Source organism: Gavia stellata, chromosome 3 (assembly GCF_030936135.1).
Source record: "Gavia stellata isolate bGavSte3 chromosome 3, bGavSte3.hap2, whole genome shotgun sequence".
Taxonomy (NCBI): domain Eukaryota; kingdom Metazoa; phylum Chordata; class Aves; order Gaviiformes; family Gaviidae; genus Gavia; species Gavia stellata.
The window spans coordinates 23,527,963-23,552,102 of NC_082596.1; the positions used below are offsets into that span (position 1 = coordinate 23,527,963).

The following is a 24,140-nucleotide window of genomic DNA, read 5'->3' on the forward strand; positions in this document are numbered from 1 at the left end:
CACCCAGGCCCCTGAAATAGCCAGGAGATGGAAAGGCTCCCATGGGCAGGACTCCTCACCCCTTTCAGCCTCCCCTCTGTGAACAGGGGAGTCTATTCTCCATCAGCTGTGTAGGCAACAAGTTTAGACTAGACATCTAGTCACCAGACAGCCATCAGTGGATCCTGTGGAGACACGGATGGGTCCCACCATTTTACCCTTGAGAAATAAAGCCTTTTGGTGATTCTGGTCCAAGAATACAGGAGATTAAAGAGTCAGTCCTCTAGCTGCCTTGGTGGGTTCAAATTCACCTTGGGGAGAAGGGGAGCTTCTCAGCACAGGAAAAAATTAACATCAACCTGGGGGACCCTCAATTTCTTCTTCCCAGTGCCAAGTAGGAGAGACAGTAGATTAGCTTCCAATGGTGATACATTTCTAACTAGCTGCCTCTGACATATAGTGATACTGTATTATTCTTCATTTTTAAAAGTATTACCTTGGTCTAGAAAGGACATTTTATTAAATGCCCACTAGCCACTCCAGACATCATTCATAAATCCATCTCTGTGGCCTAGAGACTCCTTTCTGACAACAGTGTGGGAGTCTTGTATAAATTATTTTGGAATTCTACTTAAGTTATCCACACATCAGATTTCCGTTGTGACTGTCATTTGCATGACAAATTTTCAGGCAGGTTTCTGTCAATAGAGAATAGCTTCCCACAATTCAGGTATAATGCTAAGTTTCCAGTAAAACTGACAATGTTGCCTTTTGGAGTCAACACACTCAGGCTCCAAAACTTAAAACCCAAAGGGCATCAGTTATTAGTAAATCTGCTGTGCAATGTGATGTGTAGCAACTTGCCTTAAATAAAATATAATTAAGGTGATTTAACAGAAGCTGTATCCAGTAATATTTCTTAATGGTTAATTTAAGGGAAATGAATTTCCAATTTTGTTGTCTGGGTACTTTTTTTTTCTCCTCCTTTTTCTTAAAGAGTTTTTTTTTCAAAAAGAGCTGTGACCACCCAGATTACTATTACTTAGTAATAGATCCAATTTCTGGCTACAAGGAGAATTAAAAAGCACAGTAGTAGTTTTGGGTGGGGGAATCCATCATTGATAAAATCTTTTCAGATTTTATCTGCATTTTGAACTAAAATGGGAATCGGTCCATGCCAAACAAGAGAGGCAACTTCTGGGTTGCTCTGTTTGATTCTGACTATAAAGATATATCTAGAAGGGCTTTGGAGCTCCTGGTTTCAGTGTACACTGCAGATGCACCTTGGTCCCATTTTGGAGCAAGACCAAGTGAACAGAGCCCTTTGTAGCAACCTGGTTTCCACCAGACATACAAAAAAATGTGTCTTGTTCAGGTCAGGTCCTTGAGACAGTTGGGTGGTTGAGATGCAGCGTGTGCTGCAACACACTGCTACCGGTCAGCTACACTTTGCAACATTCATTGCTTACCTCGTGATTTCAAACGCAAAGTAGGATAGCAATAAATTCAATATCATTACAGTTCTCCAGACTGTGAAAAGACAATGTAATCAACATGTAGATTAAGCTTGTTAATTTTTTCAGAGTATACTTGTAGTAGTGCACACTGCCCAAATTTTCAATTGAGTCCCAAGAGTGAACTATCAGAAAACTCAGAATCCAGCACGCTGTTCTCCTACAGCCTCCAAGCTAATAGTTATTAAGTAATACTACTACTACTACTAATAATAATTCATATGTGTTTGTTTTTGCTCTGCAGTTAATATTTTGACACCAATATGGGAAAGCAAAACAGCAAACTACGCCCTGAAGTCATGCAAGATTTGCTAGAAAGTACAGACTTTACAGAACACGAGATCCAGGAGTGGTACAAAGGCTTCTTGAGAGACTGTCCAAGTGGACATTTATCTATGGAGGAGTTTAAAAAAATATATGGGAACTTTTTCCCTTATGGGGACGCTTCTAAGTTTGCGGAACATGTATTCCGCACTTTTGACGCCAACGGAGACGGAACAATAGATTTCAGAGAATTCATCATAGCCTTGAGTGTAACGTCGAGAGGTAAACTGGAGCAAAAGCTGAAGTGGGCATTCAGCATGTATGACCTCGACGGGAACGGCTACATCAGTAAGTCAGAGATGCTGGAAATCGTGCAGGTATGTACTGCTCAGAGACACCCTTTGGCCTCCCTCCTTCCAAGCAAATTATGAAGCAATGTTGCAATGTGACACTGAATTAAAAACTCTGGCAGCATTTGGGGGTTTGTGTTGTTGGTTCTCTGTATAACTGCTTGAATATAAAATGTTATTTCATTTGGCAAAGGTCATGTCACAGTTCAAACTACAGCATTCGATATACATTGCAAGTTTTTCCTGAGCAAGCCGCTGCGTGGTAAGTTGTCCTTTGGGAGTTCTGTTGGTCAGGAGCATAGCAACTAACCTTCTGATAAATGTGATTCTGTCCTCTGGGAAATCACTGTCAATTAATTACAATGAATTACAGTTGAACCAAGTAGGTAACTATCTTAGATCAACAAGGTAGTGTACTTTTAAGGAAGGCAGGCTCCCTCCACAATAAGAAACAAATCTACTTTGAAATCTTGTTGTTATGGAGAACCAGCTCACATATTTTAAAAGATGTCTGTCTGCCTAATTCCAGCAAGGTCTGTGTACTTAGTATCATCCTAGCTGTCTTTATATTAAGTTGCCAGTATAGATAAAGCTTATCTGGGGAGATGATGATTCCATACACAGCTTCTTTGGGTGCATTTTCTTGTGGTGTTAGTAGGAGCCCCACTTCACTTTGGCTTCCTCTAACATGTGCCTTGAGGCACATCACTCTACTGAAAGCTTTAAAACATTTTTGATATGATGGCATATTTACACAGCTTGAGTCTGTATAATGCAACACTGTTTAAAAAAAAAAAAAAAGCCTGTTATCAAGATCTTTTCTTTCCCTGGAAATTCTGAAATGCTAACTATGTACTGTATTATTCAGATTTATATTTGTGCTGGAAATCAAGGGAAAGGAATGCACACAAATTACAGGCTGTGATGGCAAACTGCGTGTATGGAGTCAGCCTAATGTGTGGTGCCCTTGTCTTTCTACCAGGGCTCTTCTCATGTCCTCCGAACAGTAACTAACACCAGCACTTGCATTGCTTCAGCAAGACCAGATACAAAGCTCAGCTGCAAATGAGGGTTGTTTTGTCATCTTTCACTTATTCTGTTTTGTGTTCCTGTGTCTGAGTTGAGCAGGATTGCATTCAGACGCAGAGACCTCCCTATCTCTGTGCCGTGACAAACCCCATGGAATATTTGCATTAGAAGATACTCTGTTCCTTACAAATCTTCCTCTCCCCCGAGCAGGGTAAACAGGCTATCAGTTGTTGTTTTCCTAGCCGTATTTCTCCTCATGAGAAAATGAAGAGAATCCCAAAAGGACTAACAAAGTGCAAAGCAAACACAAGGAGCCAAACCCGAGCAAGCGCCTGCCCCTCGGGAGGAGGAGAGGCCCCGGGGACCGCAGGACCCCTTGCTGCTCTCGAGTAGCCCCGGGGAGCACGAGCCCCCCAGACCAGAAGATTTATAAACATGGAGAACAATGCCACAGATACGTTCATGTCAAATTTAATGAAAAGATCAGTGGCTGGATTCTCTGTAGCAAGACAAGCAAGGACCAGCAAAACTGGCAGCTTTTCCCAGTTACCTCAGATCTGCTCACCAGCATGATTAGAGGCTGAAATGCTCTGCCTCCTCTTCGCAGTCGTGTTGGTACCAAATGGTAGCATTGTCCTTTACAACCGTGATGCTACCATCAAATGAACCTGCAGCTTAGGGATTAGCGTAGGGCGACATTTTGTCAATTCGTACATCCAACCCAGAGCAACACTTTGACTGCATACAGCCCTCCGCCTGGCACTCCAGCTCTCCCACTGCACTTGGTGGGAGGTTTGGCTCTCTCCTCCTTTCAGATCACACCTGAAACCCAACTGAGAGATGCTTTCTCTTGTTAACTCTCACCCCACATTTTGAGGGACCACACAAAAATCGGTTATGGAACAGCCTAATAAGCCTGAGCAACAGTCATTTCTGCACCATGGACCATCAGTGGTTTTACAGTCCAAAAAGCTGCCCTTGTTGTGATGGAGCTTCCCATGAGGCAATGTGCCTGTAGATCTCACCCTGTTCTCTTCTTCCAGCTTTTTACGGTGGTAGTGATCTCCCTGTATTGCACTGGTCACCTGTAGCTCCTCCTGGTGGGGTAGGATTTGTTGCGTAGCCTCTGGAAGCGTGTTCGGCTGATATGCGAAACTGAAGTAGATGAGCATATTTTCTTGCTTTATTGAGAGGTTCCTTTGATGTAGAGTGATTAGACTTATAAAAAAACAGCTAGCAACTATCACTTTTATTTACAAAAGATGATTGTTTTTTTAATATGGGAAGACAGGATTCTGTATCAAATGTCTTCCTGGGGGCCCTCAGCCGTCACAATCTTTCTGATAGTGAAAAACAGAACTCTGTTGTATCTCTGATATATGTCTCAGAGGAACCTACTACAAGTCCCTTATCTAGCATACATTTGCACATTGATATAGCAGGATTTATTATGTTTACATTGGGATTTTTGCATGAGACAATACATCAAAATGAATGCTAAAAGAAACACCATCAATCTAGAAGTCTTAGTTTCACAGAAAAATACTGCCCCTATTACTGTGGGATTACTGTATCTTAAATAACATAGGGGCAAGGCATGCTTTTCTTCTTTTTCAGTCTGCTTTTCTTTGTGCTTTGAAAGTCCTCTCTCTGCAGTGATTTTCACTGTTATGCTGATGGTTACTTGCATTTCCTTTCTCATGCTCTGGCCTAATCTACAGCCTAATCTAAGGCATTGCACTCTTCCTCAACATTGCAAGAAAGTGTTTGTGGTAACAGCAGCAGCACTGAAACAGCGGAGCTACTGGTTAAAATGGCTCATGTCCCACGGGAGCCCTAGTAACTGGCCAGCTGCCAAGGAGATGAACATGAATGGTCCATAACAGCTTTTTGAAGCCCATTTTCTCTGCAAAGCCATGGGCTAAAGGGCAAAGCACCTGTATTCCTTTAAGCTCCGTTTACCATAGTGCTGTTAACCACGTACGCATAGCCTATCACAGACTCACCACGCCTGCCCGTGAGCTTCCCCTAGATAAGTCTCCAAAAAGCCCTGCTTATTGACACACGTGAGCCATCCACATGGAGCTGGCTGCACAGTTTGCAGGATCACATAACTTGAAGGGCTCTGGCAGTGGGCTGACAATTGCAGAGCCTAATGAAAGAAGGTCCATGGGATACTGCTACACCTACCAGGCGTAGCACATCTGCAAAGTACTGTGGGAAGATGCTTCATAGCCTGCCCTCTTGACAGACCTCGCCACAGATCCTCCTGCTCTAGAAATGCTTTTCGTGTCTCCCATATGTTTACCTATAATCTAAATAGCCCAGTCCACTCAAAAATAGCTGCAAACCAGCTAGAGGATTTGTGTTTGTTCCCCTTGCTGAAATGGGACATATTTGGTGAGGCTCTTAAAATAAGAGTTCAAATAAGAGTTGGAAACTTTGTTCTAAGGGTGCATTTTTTAACCGTGTGGAGTCATAAGGCATCTTAAGAATACTGAGCCGAGAGATGAGAATAAGACCTCCAGTTTAATAAAAATAGGGCACTTGCATTTCACTTGCTGGGCTAGCTCATTTGTAAGTCAGGACGAAACAGAAGCCGATATGGGAAGAAGCAGCAGCTGATACAGCTCTCAGTAAAGACAGTGTCAAAAATCCTGTGGGATTGAGAGGAAAGCAATTTTTTCAGGCCAATTATTCATTTCATGAGATTTTAACTGTCAAAATTTATTTCAACAGAGTAAAAAGGATTGCCTCAAAATTTGTAGTGTCATTGCTGCCATCACCGTAAGGAGCTCTTTGACACTTTGCCAAGTGCAGCAGTAAAGTGCAGCCCCCACCAAGGTTTCTGGCCCGAGTGCAGCAGTGGCAGTCAGCAGCTGGGAGCAAAACCTGTGCGAATGGGCAAAGGGGTGAGATTTGCCCTAAATCACCCGTTGCCACTCATCCACATACAGGTGGAAAATCAAAGGGGAGAGCTGTGCAGGGAACCAGCCCGTTCAGATGAAGCTGGAGCCTGTGCTCACTCCAGTGATGCACTGGGCTCTGGAGGCACAATTCCTTGGTGGCATTCAGGGGTGCCAGGGAGCTGTAAGGAGCCCTCCTGACAGAAGTCTACCTGCAAAGGCTGCCCTCACTCAGGTGGCTGCTGATAGATAATGACCTCCAAACCTTCTGCTGAGTGCCACCTATGGCTTTCAGCCCAAGTGCTGTGAGGCTGAGGAGTCGTACTCCACGTGGAGTGGATCCTCTGCAGCCTTTCGGCCCCAGGTTACAGCCCAGGGTTAGTGCAGCCCGGCTCCCATAATCATCGCATGAAACCCGCTTCCTTTGAAAGCTTGCTCTTTCAAACATGCAATAAAGAACTCTGTGTAGCTGCACTGAATTAATATGGGGCAGGTCTCAAGATTCTTAATCAGCTTTAGCTGGCTTTTACTTTGGGAAAACTTCCCACTGAACTTCTGAGTAAGGGCATAAGAATTTGTCCAGAGTAACCATTTTCAGCATGAAAAGAACGCTTACTATGTTATTCCCATCTGGTTTCCTAGAATATCTCATCTGTTATTCCCTTCACACGCCTCTGTGAAAAGGACCCTGTAGGATGAAGTCATCTTGAAGTGCTTTTTTTTTGTCCTAAAAATCTGCATATTCTTACTATGGTTACTTTGATCAGAGTAAACACGCCTGCACTCCCAGCCCGGGGCATTCCTCCCACACTTTCAATACAGATTCTCCGCTTTGCCGTCCTCTCACCCAGAGTGAGGGAATGACCCCTCCACCTCTCTTCCTACCCCAGACAAAAGCCAGACAGCTTGAGATGCTTAAACATTGGCAGATTTATAAGCCTCATCTCTGCTCTGACCTCTGTGAGTCTCGCATGCTGATGAGGATGAGAAAGGTGTAAATTCTTGCTGTTCACCCTCTCGGTTTTTTTCTTCCCCTATTCCCTCCTTCCCCCAGCTCCCTCGTCCCTATGTTCATGTGCTTGCATGTTCATCCCTTCTTCTGTTCTCCTGGTTACCAGATGATCATGCTTGTGTGGATAGCGTCCCTGCCTGTACTGAGGCTCTGCCCAATACTCTGGCACCCAAATTCTCTTGGGAGCCTTTGGGCATTCCTGCAGTACAAAACAGGATGACGATGGTGATGCTTAAAAAGGTGCCCACCGCTTTCCATTCAGCCAGCAGCTGTTCATGCTGAAATGTTATCCTCTGTTCCCCTGCTTGGGTCCATAGCCAGCGTTACACACTTACCGGAGGGCAGACTAGGAAATCTGCGGCCACGGTGTTGGTGACATAACTGAGGGAGCAGATGTTTGACTGTGCAGAGCATAAGCAACGGATAATTAATTAAACAGACAAATGCCTTTCTCAGGGTGTAACCCTTTAAGTTATTTAAAGTCCAGGAGATGTGAAAGGTGAGTTGCTGACAGAGGAGAAGTCAGCAAGATGGCCAAGGAAGCGGGTACTCCCTTGTCTGACTGTAAAATGTCTGTGCTGCTTAGCAGCATCCTCCAGCTGGTGAATCTGTGCTGTCACATTCCTGGAGCCGTCCCTTGGGGACCCTGGGCCAGATGATGGGAGCGTGCTAGGCAGAGTGCCTTCATGAATGGGAAAAGGGGAAAGGGGAGATCCAGTGAGCGATCGTGGGCTTGCACCAAAGACCCCCCCTCCCACAACAGGAGGAAGCAGAGAACAAATAGCTAAAGAAATCACATCTGCACTAAGTTATCAACTGACCCCTGCAGACACCGTACTGGGGGGGAAACAAGAATTTGAATCTGTGGAAGAAAGCAATCCACATGTACAGACCAGGGCTGGAGGGCAAAGTGACTGCCCAGTGCAGCACCCGTCAGTCAGAGGCCAACGAGCTGCAACGGGAAGCAGAAGGAGCTGATCAGACCAGGGTAATGCTGCCTTGGGCTGGGATGTGCTGCCTTTCCAAACGTCTGGGAGGCTTCCCCAAGGCCACCACCCTGCAGCCGCCTGGCTTCTGCTGTTCTCCCAGCTGCGTGGCACCGTAAAGATATCTGACACACAAAACGCTTGTATACTGGTACTGCATGCTCACATTTGCAGGCAACGTTTGGACAACCAGTTCAGAAACAACTACTCATCCTTGTTCTAAAATTAACATTACCTCTCTTTTAGGGGGAGCTAATACCATACGTGTCTAATGGATTTGTCTGTGCAGAGAATAGCTATGGGTGGCACCAGCGCCGTGTGGGACCAGAACATCTGGTGTCTGTGGAACGAATTGTGAATGTGGTTTTTTAGCTGTGCATGCACACCAATCCCCAAGGAAAAGGCCACCTTGTTGCCGGTCTAGCTTTATTATCTGTGAGACAGGGCAAATGCAGGGAGTGAGTTACTGCCTTCCCCCCCTCCGGGCAGGATGCTGACCAAGGAGGGAGAGAAAAGAGATGGGGGGAAAGCGAAGGCAGGGTGAGGGGATGAGAGTGGTGAGGACAGAGCCTGGGTGGCTGAAGCGCAGAGGCACACCACAGCGTGGGACAAGACCTCAGTGGTCTTACCATTCCCCCAGGCACAGGGTGCTGCCAATGCCTAATATGCTGTACAAGTGATAATTCATCCAAAGACTGTTTTAATAAGGAAAAATGTAACCTCAGTCCAAACCCAGCTTTTGTTCGACCGTGACTAAATAAGGAAACACAGTATTTCATAAATGAGTGTCCCACTGAAAATGGCAGTTGCATGCACTGGTGCCACCCGACTCCCTTCAGCATCCGGACAGCAGGTCCCAGCCAATGTTCCTGGGATATTTTCAGCCTATTTCTGTCACCAGGAGATAATCATACCCCTGCATTAAGATAATGTGTTTCTTACCAGTGCTTTGCTCCTGTCGTATCACACAGGCAATCTATAAGATGGTTTCTTCTGTAATGAAGATGCCAGAAGACGAGTCGACACCAGAGAAGAGGACAGAGAAGATCTTCCGCCAGATGGACACCAACCGTGACGGTAGGCACCCTCCAGGCACCGGGGCAGCCGCCTCTGCCCCCGTGTTGGGTGGCTGGGGTGTCCTGTCCACATGGGGCAACCCCGCAAAACCCACCACTCCTCCTTCAGCCACCCAGGCAAAGCCACTGCCGTCCACAGCCAGCGGGGTGCAGGCAGGCAGGACTTTGCCTTGCAGGATTGCTTTCCCAGGGACTTTCCTTGGGGTCCCCAGCTTCCTTCCACTATGCTTGTCCAGAGGCTTGGCAGGTGTGCTGCGATCCACCATGTGCGCTAAGCAAACGTGTTTCTTTTCTAGGAAAGCTCTCTCTGGAAGAGTTCATCCGAGGCGCCAAGAGCGATCCATCCATAGTCCGTCTTCTGCAGTGTGATCCCAGCAGCGCCGGGCAGTTCTGAACCCACTCTTTGGATGAATTATGTATCTGCTTTTTTTTTTTTTTCCTTGCCAAACAACATTCATGGTAGTGTTGCCTCTGTATGGCCAATTATGCCTTCTTTTGTGGCATCTTATAGCTTCTTTTGTTGTGGATTAATTATAAGAATGCTGAATTGCTCTTAACAATTTGTCCAGAGCACGGGCAGTACTGTTTTAAACAGATATTGTGGTGTTATCATTATTTTAAAGATTTCATTTTGGTTTTTGTTTTAACGTGTCTATTTTGGAAAGTACGCGTTGAGAAGGAGGAAACCAACAACAAAACCCTTGGTAGCAAGACACACTGACAGATTTTTAGATTGCTGCTTTAGTAGCTGAGTATTGACCCACAGGACCTGAAAGTGTAGTAGAGGTTGAACCAAAGGGGTTGTGATTGGTGGGGTAGGATTCACCTGGAACCTCCTCTCCTGTCCAGGAGGCACCAGTTAAGGTCAAAGACAGGATCGGGAAGAAGTACGAAAGTGCAAAACGGGTGTGGAGTGTATCATCCGGACCCCTGCTCCTACGCCTCGTTGTTTCAATGCTGTGAACATATTCCAGGTTGTGAAGGAGAAACCAGTTTTTCCTAGGTTTACAGTGTTTGATTTCACATGGCTTTACCTGAAAATTCAGCAATTTGTAAACCTGATCCCCAAATCCACAACTGACAATACCTCTTGCTGTTTGGGATCAGCAAAGGCAGACACAAATATGGAAAACTGGGTCTTGACAATGAATTTAAGGGAGATGATACATGTTGAATGTGAAATTTTCAGGTTAGTAATAAAGCAGTTTCTACTAAGGAGAGTGGGCATTCACGTGAGGAACTCACGGACATGCAGTTCCAGCTGAGGCACATCTGCTGTTCTGAATGCTCTTGCGTAGTATGAAGGTTTGGGGTGGTTTTGTCTCTCTCCATGTAGCTAACAGTTTCTGGGCCTGCTCTTAGGGGAAGGCTGTCATCAAAACTTATTTTAAACATAAAATTGTAGCATTTATATTTCATTTATTTTAGTAAAGTTCAAAAAATCTGTACTGAAACGAGGAAATGGTACGCTTTATGGTATATTTATATATATAAAAATTAAAACAAAAAAAAGATCAGCTCTTGAGAGAAACGTTGAATGTTTATCTTTTCACCTAGATGCAGGAGTTCTGAAATTTGCTGCTGCAAAACTTTATCCTTTGGTCAAAGTTGCTGTGTGCAAAGCTAGTACACACACGTGGGATTTCTTAGGGACTTTACAAGCGCTGGTGCAACGGAAAAGCTTTAGCAACAGGATGCATTATGCTGACTAAATTGGCATTAATCTGTCATTAGCTAAAGTCTGCTCTGTGATCCTGTTGGAGAGGTACCCATGTAGGCAGTGCACAGCGTTGGGAATTCGTGAGCTCGTTAGCGTAGCCTTTGTCTGACAGGCAAGGTTGGCATCTTGTCAAGTGACCTTGTAGATGCTAATCCCCAGTAGCCTTAATTTAAAATAAACTAAGTAAAATAAGTCTGCTTTGCAAATGATGATTAGCTAAGTACTAATTAGAAGTCATGAATAAGTAGCCAAGTATGAATAATTTTTTGTTGAACACTAGTTAGCATGTACAATAACTGACAGAAAAAATCCTAGACTTAATTTTTCCATACCATTTGCTTTGCCAGGTGTGAAGTGCAGAGCACGTTAAAATAAAATAAAATAAAAATAAATTGAAAAGAACATTGCTAATCAGTTGCACTAAAATTATTATGAGTGGCTAATTGCACTCAATAAATGTCTTCAGGCACACACCTTTGTCTTAAATGATCACAGAAATTTAGTTGATGATATATTCCCATTGTACTAATCAAAATACTGAGCAGACATGCGTGTGGGAAAATGAGAAAGCAAAAGACACAACCACAGACACAAACAGACTTCAATACCTAGCACTTTTAGCTGTTACAAGCATCACTGGCAAATTTTGCAACAGTTCTTCTGGTTAATGGAAATGTTCCCTATCTCTTTCTCCCTGATCTTCATTAGACATCCTGTGCACAAATCTAACCCGTCAAAGGAGAGCCTGTGCCTACCTTCTTCAAGGTAATTTTCTGCTCTACCTGGAGAGGTTCTGGCCCTCTCTCCCGTATCCATCACCTCATGTATATTGAAAGCCACGTTCCCTCTTGAGTGCTGTGAGGGTAGTCTTCCAGCAGGACAAGCCTGGTCAGACTGCTGGGGATTGCTGCAGGAAGGTCAGTGCACATGCACTGATCAACACCCCCTCTGTCAGACAGGAATGACCAGTCCCGCTGCCCCAGCCGCTCCCGGGGTGCTCCGTCCCCACCACTGCGCGGGCAGGACTAGGTGACGCTAGAGGAACCCTGCTGAACTTCTAACCTACGGCTCAGTGCAGGCACCCAGAGCCAAAGCAGCCCAGACCTACAGAAGCTGGCATTTACTGAAGGTGAACTTGGATACCTTCTACCATTCCATCTTCTTCTTAACGTTGTGAAAGCAGTTGCACGTGACTGAAACCTTTAAAACATTGCCTTTTGTTTAAGCAACTGCATTCCATCTCTTTTTAGTTTTATAAGATATTTCTGGCCCAGAACCTAATCTCTCAGTTTGGTTTTGCTCAGTAGTTTTGGGGCTTTGGGGCCGGGCTTGCTTCACATGTCAATATTGTACAACATGTGTTTGAAAACACAACCTGCGATATGACCCCAGGCCAGCGGAGATGTAATTCTTCCCACAGTTCACAAAATCTGGAAGAATAAGAATTAGCCCACAGCTGCAGAGGGCATAGCTGGAGATAAGACTATTGTATAAACATTTACAGAGTGAACTAAGGTTATTCTTTTACCTGACTACCACTGATGATTGGTATTGTTTTAAATTATTAACTATCCCTTTCTTTCTCTGCCTCTGCATGTACTTTAAAAGTGATCCATAGCTGGAGTTGTGATAGGAGCATCTGCAGACCTCAGATCGGCAGGACAGCAGTGGTGTGCTGCACCTCAGATCGGAATTTTCTGCTTTGCCACCATTCGTGTTTGCAATCCTAACCGCCTTCATAAACCTTCTGAAGACAAAATGACCTACCCTGTATAAAATAGCACAGCAAGTCAGACACTTTCAAGCGGTCAGTTAGCAATATTTCCATACAGGAAGGATGGCAGACAGCACGTACTATTTCACATCACCTCTCAAATTTTGTAGATACATTCTTCAGTGTTAGTTGCATGTGACAGAGGTAACCTTCAGTCATGTGTTGTCCAAATGAATTCATGAGTACATCCCGCACGTAGACTGAATCCATGGAAAATGCCAGTCCCATTTATCCAGCATTCCCAGTCAGCTTGCCAAACTCTGGGCCAGAAGATGTGAAGTGAGGACTATGGCTTCTGCAATCTGCAGCAGCTTGTTTTTGGTTTAGGGTGCTTTGGGAATGGAAAAGGCAATGCAACCCTTGTAAAACCAGCATGCATGTGTTTTTGTGAGCACTTATGGTTTGAGAGGGACTGAAAAGATCTATGTTTCAACATTATTTGAAGCCCTGTGAGTTCACAGCAGTGGGTGTTCCTGCGGTACGTGGAGCTGTGCTGTTCCTCTTGCTGTTCTTAGGAGCTTGTAGGATTTTTATCTTATTGCTGGGGCATTTTGGCCTTTGTTGTTCTCTGTTATAAAGCATAGCCTCCACATCTTCTGGACACTGCTGCTTAAAACAGTAAGCCAGAAGTGTGCAACTTCTGTAGCTGGACGAGGTCTATGTGCAGAAGTATTGCACACCAGCACAAGAAGTGGTCACACATGACTAAGTCCCCATGGTTTAGTAACTGCCCCTGGGGGCTGCGTCCCAGGACTTCTCTGCATCTGCTCTCTTCACTGATGGCAAATGTGCAATAATGCGGCTTAGCTTAATTTTCTTTCACTGCAGACCAGGGTAAGTCGCATTACCTTGCACTTGCTGTGGGCTGGAAGCACACACACGGGCAGAAACCTCGGCTCAGCTGACTCATGGAAACTTGGTGAACTGTGGTAACTCGATGTTGAGCCCTAATCCGCAGACTAAGCTGAGATGAGGACGTGGCCGTGGCCATACGTCTCTCAGTACATGTGAACCAGGGAACACGGTGACAACTGGCAGGTCCCTGGGGACATGTGGCAGTGGGGAGGGAATCTCCTGCCTCAGAAAGAACGCCCTGAGCTCATCTGTCTCCCTTCTTTTAAAACTCTCTTTTTTTTTTTAGCAACACTGGTGAAGATGCAACATGATAGCAATATAGCATGGTGAGGATAAAGGAGGCATCCTTCAAAGGAGTCTCCTTTTGAAGCCTAGCGTACAAGCGCCAAGTGAAACAATCGGAGGGGAGGGCTGGACAAGACCTCCTGAACACCCGCTACGCCAGCACCTCCTTTTGTCTTTCTCATGGTGCTCCCTCGATTTCCTGGCGAGGCGGTCCTTGGGCTCAGGAGTTAGGTGTCAGGTAACTAGTGCAAGGCCGGTGGAGAAGAGTATTTGACCTGCTCTTTGCACAAGGATTTGGATGCATTCTTTGCTCCGTGTCTTACTGGGTGGGGTCTCACGTAGGAGTCTTAAAGTGGGGGAAGTCGGTTTCCTTGGTATCGTGAGCAGAACTTGTGCTTAGAAATGCAGAGAAACTTGGCAAGCGTCAGACAGCCGAGCAACGCTCAGAGCTGCATGCGGAGTTTTCCATTGACTGTGCAGTAGGCAGATAAGATACAAAGCAGTGATATGTCAGACTCGTGGTGTGACGTGCTCTGAGATAGGGCTAGACCAGAAATGGCACCTTCTAGCTGAGCAGCTCTGTCTGCTGCATATTCAGTCAGAGGCGCTGACAGAATACACTTTTGAATACCTTCAGCATGAACATGCAGCTGCAGGAGTAGAATAACTCTGCTCTTTCTTACATATAAGCAACAGAGCTCTTCGCTGTGCCCCAGGAGGAGCATAAGGCATTTCCTAAGTGTAACTGAGGGCAAAATGTTGCCTGCAGGAGCTTTCTTCCCAGTCGTGGCAGACAAGAAGGGAAATCTCCATTTGACTTTCAAAGCCCAGGTGCCATTTTGCAGGCTGGAGGAGGTGGGAAGAACACCTGTGCTTTAAGCACAGAGAGGAAAAAAGCAGCAGGGTTTGTAAATCGGCATGGAAAGCAGTGACACTAGAAATCAGGACCATCGCTGAGGGGCTGCAGAAGCTGTTAAGTGCCTCTGGCATTCAGAGCAGTACAATGACAGATGCAAAGTCAATCTTCTCATCCCTTGCAGAAACCATCCCTGGCTACCATGGGTGTCTCAGTTAGCAGCACCCCTTATTCCAGCCCGGCTTTTGCTGCTGTTGCTTCCAAATCATCCATACTGCGAAGTTGTTTTAGGGGTGGGGATTTTCACAGGATAAGATATAAATCTTTTCAGACATACTCTCCATATCTTAACAAGTAACAGCTGGAAAGGCCAGATGTGAGGGGCTTCTTGCAATGTACAGATTTGATTTCCTCATTGCTCCCACAGGTCGTGTTATTTTAATCTGTGTAGTTGGGATTAAGCTATCACTTGTAAAATGCTGACTAATGCACAATAAACAAGGCAAAAAAAGAGCTTGGGTTGTAGTGAACAATGTGAAAAGACTAGAGAAACAAAAAACTGTAAGAAACATCACTGCCTTTAGATCAGGGTCTGAATTCGCAAGGTGAAACCCCCTTAGCAATAGTCAGCACAGAATAGCTCCTCTGCGCCAGCCCGGTCCATGGGACCTCCTGGGCTGCTTCATCCCCACGTTGCCGTGCGCTGAGGCTGGGGACCCTGGGTCCTGCCGCAGAGATGGTCATCTGAGGTTGTTCAACCTGCTGAGTGCTTCCCAGATCTCAAAGCACACGACGGCCACCCTCTCCGTAGTGTTCACTCACTGTGCAGCTGAGACATCTAGATCTGCCCCTCTTGCCCTGACCTTATACCAAAGATGCTGTTACCTTCCCAGGGCAGGTGCTCTCTGAGGCTTTGCACCCACCTCCCAGTTGCCATCTCTACCCTCTGTGTGAATGAATAACAAACACCAGCCCTTGGCATCTGGAGGAGCCAGGCTTGATGCACTTAGATAGAACAGCTCCTGATTTGGTTCCCAGCCGTTGGCCCTCCTGTGTATACCATGCCAACCACACTATTTATTTCCTATTATTAAGTAATGGCAGTATTAAACATTTCAAGAACACACTGAACCTCTGGAACAATGTGTCTTTCATTATCGTGTGTGCGTTTGTTGATGCACTGCAGACTGAACCTGACCGGTGCTCGCACTTTGCTCCCATGGTTTATTCCACAGAGAGCTGATTTCTTCCAGGGAGGAGCAGTACCTTCCTATGTGTCACCATTCAGCATGCGGTGCCCCATTGCTGCCTGGAGCGCCCATATGCTGTGGACCAAGAGGTAATTTTGGTGCAGTAATGTCAGGCAGAAACTCTTCCTGCCATCTGTCAAAAACATGTGTAGAGTGTCATCCTCGGTTTTCTCCTCCCTGGGGACAGGGGTTTCAGCAGTATTCAGGACTGGCCTCATGTTCCCCCACCAAACGGGATGATGGTGATTAGTAAACCCACCTGAGAAAATCCTCTTAAATTCTAAGCTTCATTTGTGCTGTTAATTGGCTGCACTCAGACGGAAGATTAATGGGTCCTATGCAGTTGTTTGGGGGAGAACTTGCACTTCCTTGCCACCACCGCCTTTTTATTTCTTGTCATTAGCTTATTCCCATTTCCAGGGCAACAAAACAGTTTTTATTAGTATCTGGGAGAAAAAGAAAAAACAAATCCCAAGTTTCAATCTGATAAGGATCTAAGGAAGCTTACTAAAGACGTCGTGCTCCATGTTAGTCATATGAATGCTCTACAAGACCATGTTTCTTTTGTATTTTGTGTTTAATTCCCTTATTCATGTTTTAGTTGTGTTTGTGATTTATTTATTTATTTTGGATCCTCTTCGATTCAGCCCTGCCGGTCATTTAGCTCATATGTTAGAAAAAGTCCCAATGAACCCAGAGCTGCCTGAGCAATTACTAGCGAGGTGGGCTCACTGTGCCTAGTAAAAATGAAGTGCTTAATTATGTTAGGGATTATTTTTGTCTGCACATTTGCTGCAAGGAGACAGATTGAGCCGCATTCCAATATGCTTTTCTCTTCCACTTGCTCACTTCAATTCTGTCCGAGCAGTCTTGTAGTTAATATTTGTATATTCAGTTCTATTTTGCCCTTGAACGCAAGGTGACCAATATTGGCCTCTTCTGACAGAAGTACTTGATACCTTTTGATTTTTAAATATTGCCGAGTGAATGACATGATGGATGCAAAAGTAAATAGTTATACATTTGTTTGTGTAAATTTGGGCAGATATTTTTGATGCTATAGAGACTAATAAACTGAGATAAACCACGGCCAAAAGCTGAATGGATCCAAGTGTCCAGTTCCCGTTTAAGTCCATGATCATTCCACAGGGAGAGCTTTCTCATCTCTATTCCCTCAGGCGGTTTCTACATTGCAGCATAGAGTAGAGGTACCAAATCTAACTTTAAATAAGCTACCACGGGCAGACTAACTGCAGCAGCATGGAGTTCAGCGTATCCTGTGTCTTGGCAAAATTAGATACCTCTCTAGATGAATGCTTTGTAAGCAAACCTACATATCCTAAGGAAGACTTACAACTCAGAAAGGAGAGAGACAACTATGAATTAAATGAATTTGGTCAGCATATTTTTCTTATGGCTGTCTAGAATTGCTAGTGTCCTGTGTGTAGTTGCCTATAGCTATTGTGATGTGTTAATTTTTCCCCCTGGTTCTGTTGTAAGCTCATCTAGTGGTATTCTGAGTCTCCAGCCAGATCTCAGCCAGGCAAAGCCCACGGAAAGGACATCTAGAGGTGAGCTGCCTCCAGGAAGACTGAGGGCAGCTCTCGGGATTTGGCTCTGTGCTGTCACATGCTTTGGGAGCGTGTACCCGCAGAGTGGTATGTTAAACCTACGCGGTAAAATGGAAGTAGATGATGAGGCCACCGGAGGAGACGGAGAATTCGGTGCAGGGTTGTGTATGTGTTTTGTGCCCCACAGCACGCGCACCGCTCCCCCTGCTATTAACTTGCGGTTAGGACCTTTCTTGAACTCTTAGTGTCGGAGTGAAGCTTTCTTATGCTGATAATGTATTATTTGTATTATGCAATGTACTCAGAAAAAAACCAGAAGATTATTTCTCTACGACTGTCCTCTCCTCTCAAGAAGCTGTTCTCTTCTGTACATGTGATATGCAGAATATACGGGAGTCTTACCAGCGTTGGTTTGCATTTTTAAGACTGTACTAACTAATGTGTGATACTATTGTGTTTTCGTAGTGGCATCTTTGATGTAAGATGTAAAAACTATTTAAAAAAAAGTTTTTGTTATTGTTCAGCTTTTAGAGATAGCACCAAGGACTGCATGTTCACTAGAATCAGCCTTTTTCAAGGGCGTCATAGCTGCACACAGGCACCGGTGTTGTACCCGGAGCATAGTACCTGCATTCTCGTTTTAATAGGGGTCAGTTTTGAGCGGAAGCTTAGTTCTTCCTGAACAGTCTAGTTTTCTGTCTTTCCCTCTTTCAGACTCAAGCTTCCCCCTCCGGCGCTGTGTTGCCATCCCACCCTGAGGAGACCCGGCCGGGGAGTCCCACCTGCAGCACCCCGCTGGCCCCAGCGTCAGGCTTCCTTATCCCTTAGTTCACTCATGTGCACGCTCGGTTTTCCTTGGGACTGGTGGCTATACCAGGACAAAACTGATGGGTTCGCATTTTAAGACCATTTGTGCAAGTGACTTTAAAATTAATTAACTAAAATTTTGAGGAATTAAGCAATTAAGGAAAAGAAGAGCCTGAGTGGCAAGTTTGGGGTCATGATCTTATTGGGGTGCTTAATATAGCGAGAACTTGGGGTCAGTCCCTAAAAGACGGGACCATTTAGGCGGCTTAGGTCTACATTTCTTGTCGGGTTTGGAGGGGGAAAGACGGGCTCGGATCCAGCCTTTTGGGCAGGGCTGACATATTCAATGGATTGAGTCTGAGAGAGATGCTTCTCCAGATCGTGTCCTGGGCTGAAAGACAAGATAGGCTGAAGCTTAGGATGTTTTTTTCTTTCAGGTTTTTTTCTTTTTAATGGAGAAAGCAGTTCAAACTGCACCTGGCAAAATGACTGACTTCAAAAGCATGTTTTTCCTTGTTATATAGACACTCACAAAACAGCATTGTGTGGTTAAAAAGGCGCATTTGTGATAGTTTCTTTTTCAGTGCCAAAATATATAAGCAGTATTGTTTGAAGGGAAATAAGAATTTTTTTACTGTATTGTTATTACTGTTGAACAAATATTGTTTTTAAATGTTAGATTTTGAAGACTTTTGTATTGTAAACTGTTTTGTGACATGGTGCTTTTTCATACTGGAATTACTGATTGCACCTAAATATGAATTATTTTGTTTTCTTATATAAATATGTAACCTTGAACAATCTTGATGAAAACCAATGTATGGTGGATACCGACGGTTCAAACAAATGCTCCTACTGAAATCCCCTAAATGTTCTTTCCTACTAATAAACATTCTGCTGCAGCTAGCTATGATGTGCCATGCGCTGTTACTGCCTTCATACCAGAGCCTTAAAGCCTCATGTGGCCCCATGGTCTCGTGAACAAACCTCAGAGACGCCTTTGCCTGCTGTCCTCACAGCCCCCAGCCCTCTCACCACCGCGGGAAAGGGGCAGCAGCTGGGCAAGCCAATTTGGAGGGCTTAGCGAGGGCTTAAGCCGTGCATGGACGCTGTGCCGGCACGTTGCAGCCGGCTGGGCTCTCCACCGCTAATACAGTTTTTCCTCCAGCATCTAAAGCCAGCAGCCGGGCGTGGGGTGAAATAACGTGGAGTGGTTTATAAAAGCAAAGGAAGGACAGCACAAGGCTGAGAGTCCTGGTCCTCCGGAGCCAGGAAGCTCAGCTTAGCTGGCTGATGGAAGCTTTCCCTGCCATAGATAAATCCCTCTCTCCAGGTTTAGGGCATGATTTTATCCCCGAATGACTAGCACACCATCAGGGGAGCAGGATGTGGAGAGGGACCACGGGTTGCTGGGTGGTAGCTGTGGTTAGTCGCTCTGAGACGTGGCTCGTGGGGCAGCAGCAGAGCCCCCCACAGCAGGGGCTCCTGCCAGCCTCAGCCGGGCTCTGGAGGGGGCTGGCTCGTGCTCCTGTGCATGCTCCTTAAGCTCCTCAAACTTCTACCTGGGTTAAATTTGGAGTTGGGATTAGCACCAGGGTGCTAAAAGTAGTTTAAATCCCTCTGGAAGGTAACAGAAACCAATGCCTACTTCCTCTTGAGATTAAAAAAAAACAAACAAAAAACAGGCTCTTTGTGGAACTGCACATTAATATGGGCTTGAAACAGGCTGGAGACTGGATGGAGCATCAGTTACATCGCCCAGGTACCCTGTATGCTCAGCGCACCTTCAGACCGACTTTATTACACGAGCTTCCAGTATGCCAGAGTCCCTGTGACATATCTTCCCCTCATCCTCCCATTAGGGCTGTAATACAATTTAGCATTAAGGTCTAAAAAAAGGTAGAAGTGTAAGGAGGTGCTTATTTGCATCGGGATGCTAAAATCCTCCACTTACCACCTTTGCTGGCCCGTGCATCTTGTTGTGCAAAGCCCAAGGCTTCTGTCCCAGGACAGGGATGTGGACACGCTCCCACCGCAAAGCCTGGCTTCAGGTGATGGCCACCACTAAGCACTCGAGCACATGTTGCACCCTGGCAGCCCAGGAGTGTCCCTGCCACCACCTCGGGGAGGAGGGAACCCGAGACCCTGTGGCTCACCTGCTTGTGAGCCCTGCATCTGGCCCTGTCTGGGAAAGAGCACGCTCCAGAGTCAATCTGGTTTTGGCAGCACGAACCGAGCTGAGAGCTTGGGAAGGTGCCAAAAAACAGTTTTGCTGCCCCATTGAGTCCCCTAAAGATTTGGTCAAGAGCTAAGGAGGGGTGTTTTGCTCCCCTCTCCTAGGAGAGGGTCAGTTTTTCTTAAAGACCTTGTGGGTCACCTTGCTAAACCCTCGCTCAGCCACGCCAGAAATGACCCGGCCTTTGACCACGCTGTGGGTGCAGCAGTTACCATCAGCTGACACGCTTCTCCTTGCTCCTCCGCAGCCTCCCAGACGGAGCACTTCCAGCCACTCAGCAGTTAAAGCATTCACATTTTAAGAGCCACTCAGTAAAATGACTTCCTATAAAACACGATTAAACATCTATCACAGGCAGTGCCCAGGAAACGTGGTTGAGAGCCCCATGGGAGCTGGTCCTGGCTCACCCCACACCGCTCATCCAGATAGCATCCCCGGGGCCTGGCAAAGCCCCCAGGAAACTCCCCAGAACCTGCTGGGCTGATGAACCACAGCAGCAGGGGCAGCACCTTGGGCTGTGAGCTCATCCATGGGGGCTACCAGCACCAGGACACTGCAGCCAGTCCCACAGCTGCCATTATATATACACACACACACAGAGCATTATATACATATGACTTTTGGTTTCTGCTGTAGCTCAGGTGCCGACTGCAGATGGGCTGGTGGGGCAACACGGGCTGCACTGGAGATAGTTGTCAGGGCAAAGAGCATGTGGTGGGAGGGGAACAGGTCTCTGTGGTTTCTGGTGCATCTGGGAAGACCTCTTCTGCTCTTGGTTAGTCAGTCATACTCACCAAGCTTAGTGCCTAGGTCTCATGCTGTATCACAAACAAACAGCTGACAAATGCTTTTCAAAATTATTAGAAAATGTCAAGCACACAAGAAAGCCTTTTTTTAAAACCTTTGGTGACTGTGAAAAGGCTCTTAGAGCTGGACACAACTGGGTGAGTTTAGCTTGGATGGCGATGGGGATGGGGAAGGGGAAGGGCCAGAGGAAGCTGGACTCTTGGAGCCAACACTCCACCGACCAAGACATTTCAGGTGAATTAACTTCTTTCCTCATTGCCCAGGTATGGTCTCTGCTTGACACAAGAGAGGAGATCTCAGGGGCTGGCTCTCACATGGTAGCTTGTCCTACTCAGGACCTGCCCTCAGCAGGAGCACTGAACTTCTCCGCCCTACGGTAAGGCAGGGCTGCCCAGCCACCGCTTGGGCAGCCTCCCTTTGCTGAGGCAAATGCTTTCCCAAGCAATTTTCCACTTACTTAGATGTTCTCACCTCCTGGATTCTTGACTGAAAAGACAAAGTCAGCTGGTAGAGAATAAAATGGTTGATGAAAATATATTACCGCAAGATGCATGGCCAGGTATGCTTTAGTACTTTGGGCACGCAGGGCACAGCAGGAGATGCGGGTAAGGATCTCATCCCAGGTGCTCTGGACTCACAAAGATGTTAGTGCCAGCACTTCCAGCCAGGTTCCCAGGACACTCCAATGTGTCACAGAATCACAGAATGGTTGAGGTTGGAAGGCACCTCTGGAGGTCATCTGGTGCAACCCCCTCGCTCAAGCAGGGCCACCTAGAGCTGCTTGCCTAGGACTGTGTCCAGACAGCTTTTAAGTATCTCCAAGGATGGAGACTCCACAATATCTCTGGTCAACTTGTGCCAGCGCTTGACAACACTCACAGTTTCCTGATGTTCAGAGGGAACCTCCTGCATTTCAGTGTGTGCTCATGGCCTCTGGTCCTGTCACTGGGCACCACTGAAAAGACCCTGGGTCTGTCCTCTTTGCACCCTCCCTTCAGGTATTTGTACACACTGATAATATCTCTGCAGAGCCTTCTCTTCTCCAGGCTGAATCGTCCCAGTTCTCTCAGCCTGTCCTCATAGGAGAGGTGCTCCTGTCCCTTCATTAAGTTAATGGCCCTTTGTTAGTCTCTCCAGTATGTCCATGTCTTCCTTGTACTGCAGAGCCCAGAACTGGGCACAGGACTCCAGGTGTGGCCTCACCAGCACTGAATAAAGATCACCTCCCTTGGCCTCCTGGCAATGCTTTCTCTAATGCAGCCCAGGATACCATCAGCCTTCTTTGCTGCAAGGGCACATTGGGTCAACCTGGTCTCCACCAGGACTCCCAGGTCCTTTTCTGCCAAGCTGCTTTCCAGCTGTGTGGGCCCCAGCATATGCTGGTGCATGGGGTTGTTCCTCCCCAGGTGCAGGACTTTGCACTTGTTGAACTTCATGAGGTTCCTGTTGGCCCATTTCTCCAGCCTGTTGAGGCTCCTCTGGATGGCAGCACGACCTTCTGGTGTATCAGCCTCTGCTCCCAGATTTGTGTTGTCAACAAACTTGCTAAGGGTACACACTGTCCCATCATCCAGGTCATTAATGAAGATGTTGAATAGGACTGGACCTGGTATTGACCCCTGGGGTACACCGCTAGTCACTGGCCTCCAACTAGACTTCATGCCACTGATCACCACCCACTGAGCCCAGCCTTCAGACAGGTTTCAATCCACCTCACTGTCTACTCATCCAGCCCATACATCAACAGCTTCTCTGTGAGGATATTATGGGAGACAGTGTCAAAGGCCTTACTGAAGTCTGGCAGACAACATCCACTGCTCTCCCCTGTCTACCAGGGCAGTCATTGAAGCCATGTTCTGGTGATTATTTTTTTTCAGTCTCTGTTCTTGTTTTCTCAGTGGAATGAATTTCTATTTTCTTCTTTTTGAAAAGTTTTCTGGACTCAGAAGTAGGAACTCAATCCCCAGTATGTAGTAATACACACCACAGCAACAGAAATACTATCTCTTACATAGGAATATTTATTTTTTTCCTTCTTAAAAATGTACAAAAAATAAAATAACTGTATTTACAGTTTATCAAACCCCTCTCCCAGTTGCAACACTATTAAGTTACAAGAGCTATTTTCTTAATATAAAAGCACACTATTTATACATAAAGTTTCCTTGTCTGCCAGAAAGAGGGCTTGTCAGAAACTTTGGCACAAACATTCTTGTTTGTATCTTGTCTGAATTCATAGGAAATGGAAAAGCATATAAACATTTCATAAGCTTTACATTTTAAAAGTTATAAGATACTCCTTTCCAGTTCCATATCAATCAATATACAGCATCTCTGACAGGTGAAGAGTTTAGTTTTTACTAATTGTTTGAATTAATTTACAACATTTAAACAATCCATAGACTGAAAGAGGAAAATATACAAGAAAAGACACTTGATCTCTGAATTCCATTGACCAAAACTTCATGAGAGAATACACACAGGAAAAAAAAAAGTTCTTTTCTTCGTAGTTTACATTCAGTGGTAAAAATACTCCAAAATGTCTTGATGGGGATATCACTGTATATCAACAAAGCTTTACTGCAAGGATGCACTTTATTTTGGGGCTATCAGCACCTGACTGCATAGAAAGAAACTAAAATTTGAGATTTGGGGGTTTCAAAGCAAAACGTCATGTGGACAGACATAGTGCCAAATCTGTAGCAGGAACCAAAATTAGAGCTTAGAAGACTATTCTCCTTTTGCATATCTCTATCAGAGCCTTTCAAAACACACCATCTACAGACACTGCACTGCTCTGATTCTTCATAGGGAAAATGAGTTAGGCAGCAAGCCACCCTTCAGGCTGCACTAGTTCAGATCA

At 45.7% G+C, this 24,140-nt stretch overlaps 1 protein-coding gene across 1 annotated transcript; it reads left to right on the top strand.

Moving 5' to 3' along the window:
• The first annotated feature begins 1,750 nt into the window (after window positions 1-1,750).
• Window positions 1,751-9,533, top strand: NCALD (neurocalcin delta). Its single transcript, XM_009812838.2, has 3 exons — window positions 1,751-2,134; window positions 9,012-9,117; window positions 9,413-9,533. Exons 1-3 carry the CDS (start codon window positions 1,757-1,759, stop codon window positions 9,508-9,510), a joined length of 582 nt encoding a protein of 193 aa, XP_009811140.1. The 5' UTR covers window positions 1,751-1,756; the 3' UTR covers window positions 9,511-9,533.
• Window positions 9,534-24,140: the final 14,607 nt, after the last annotated feature.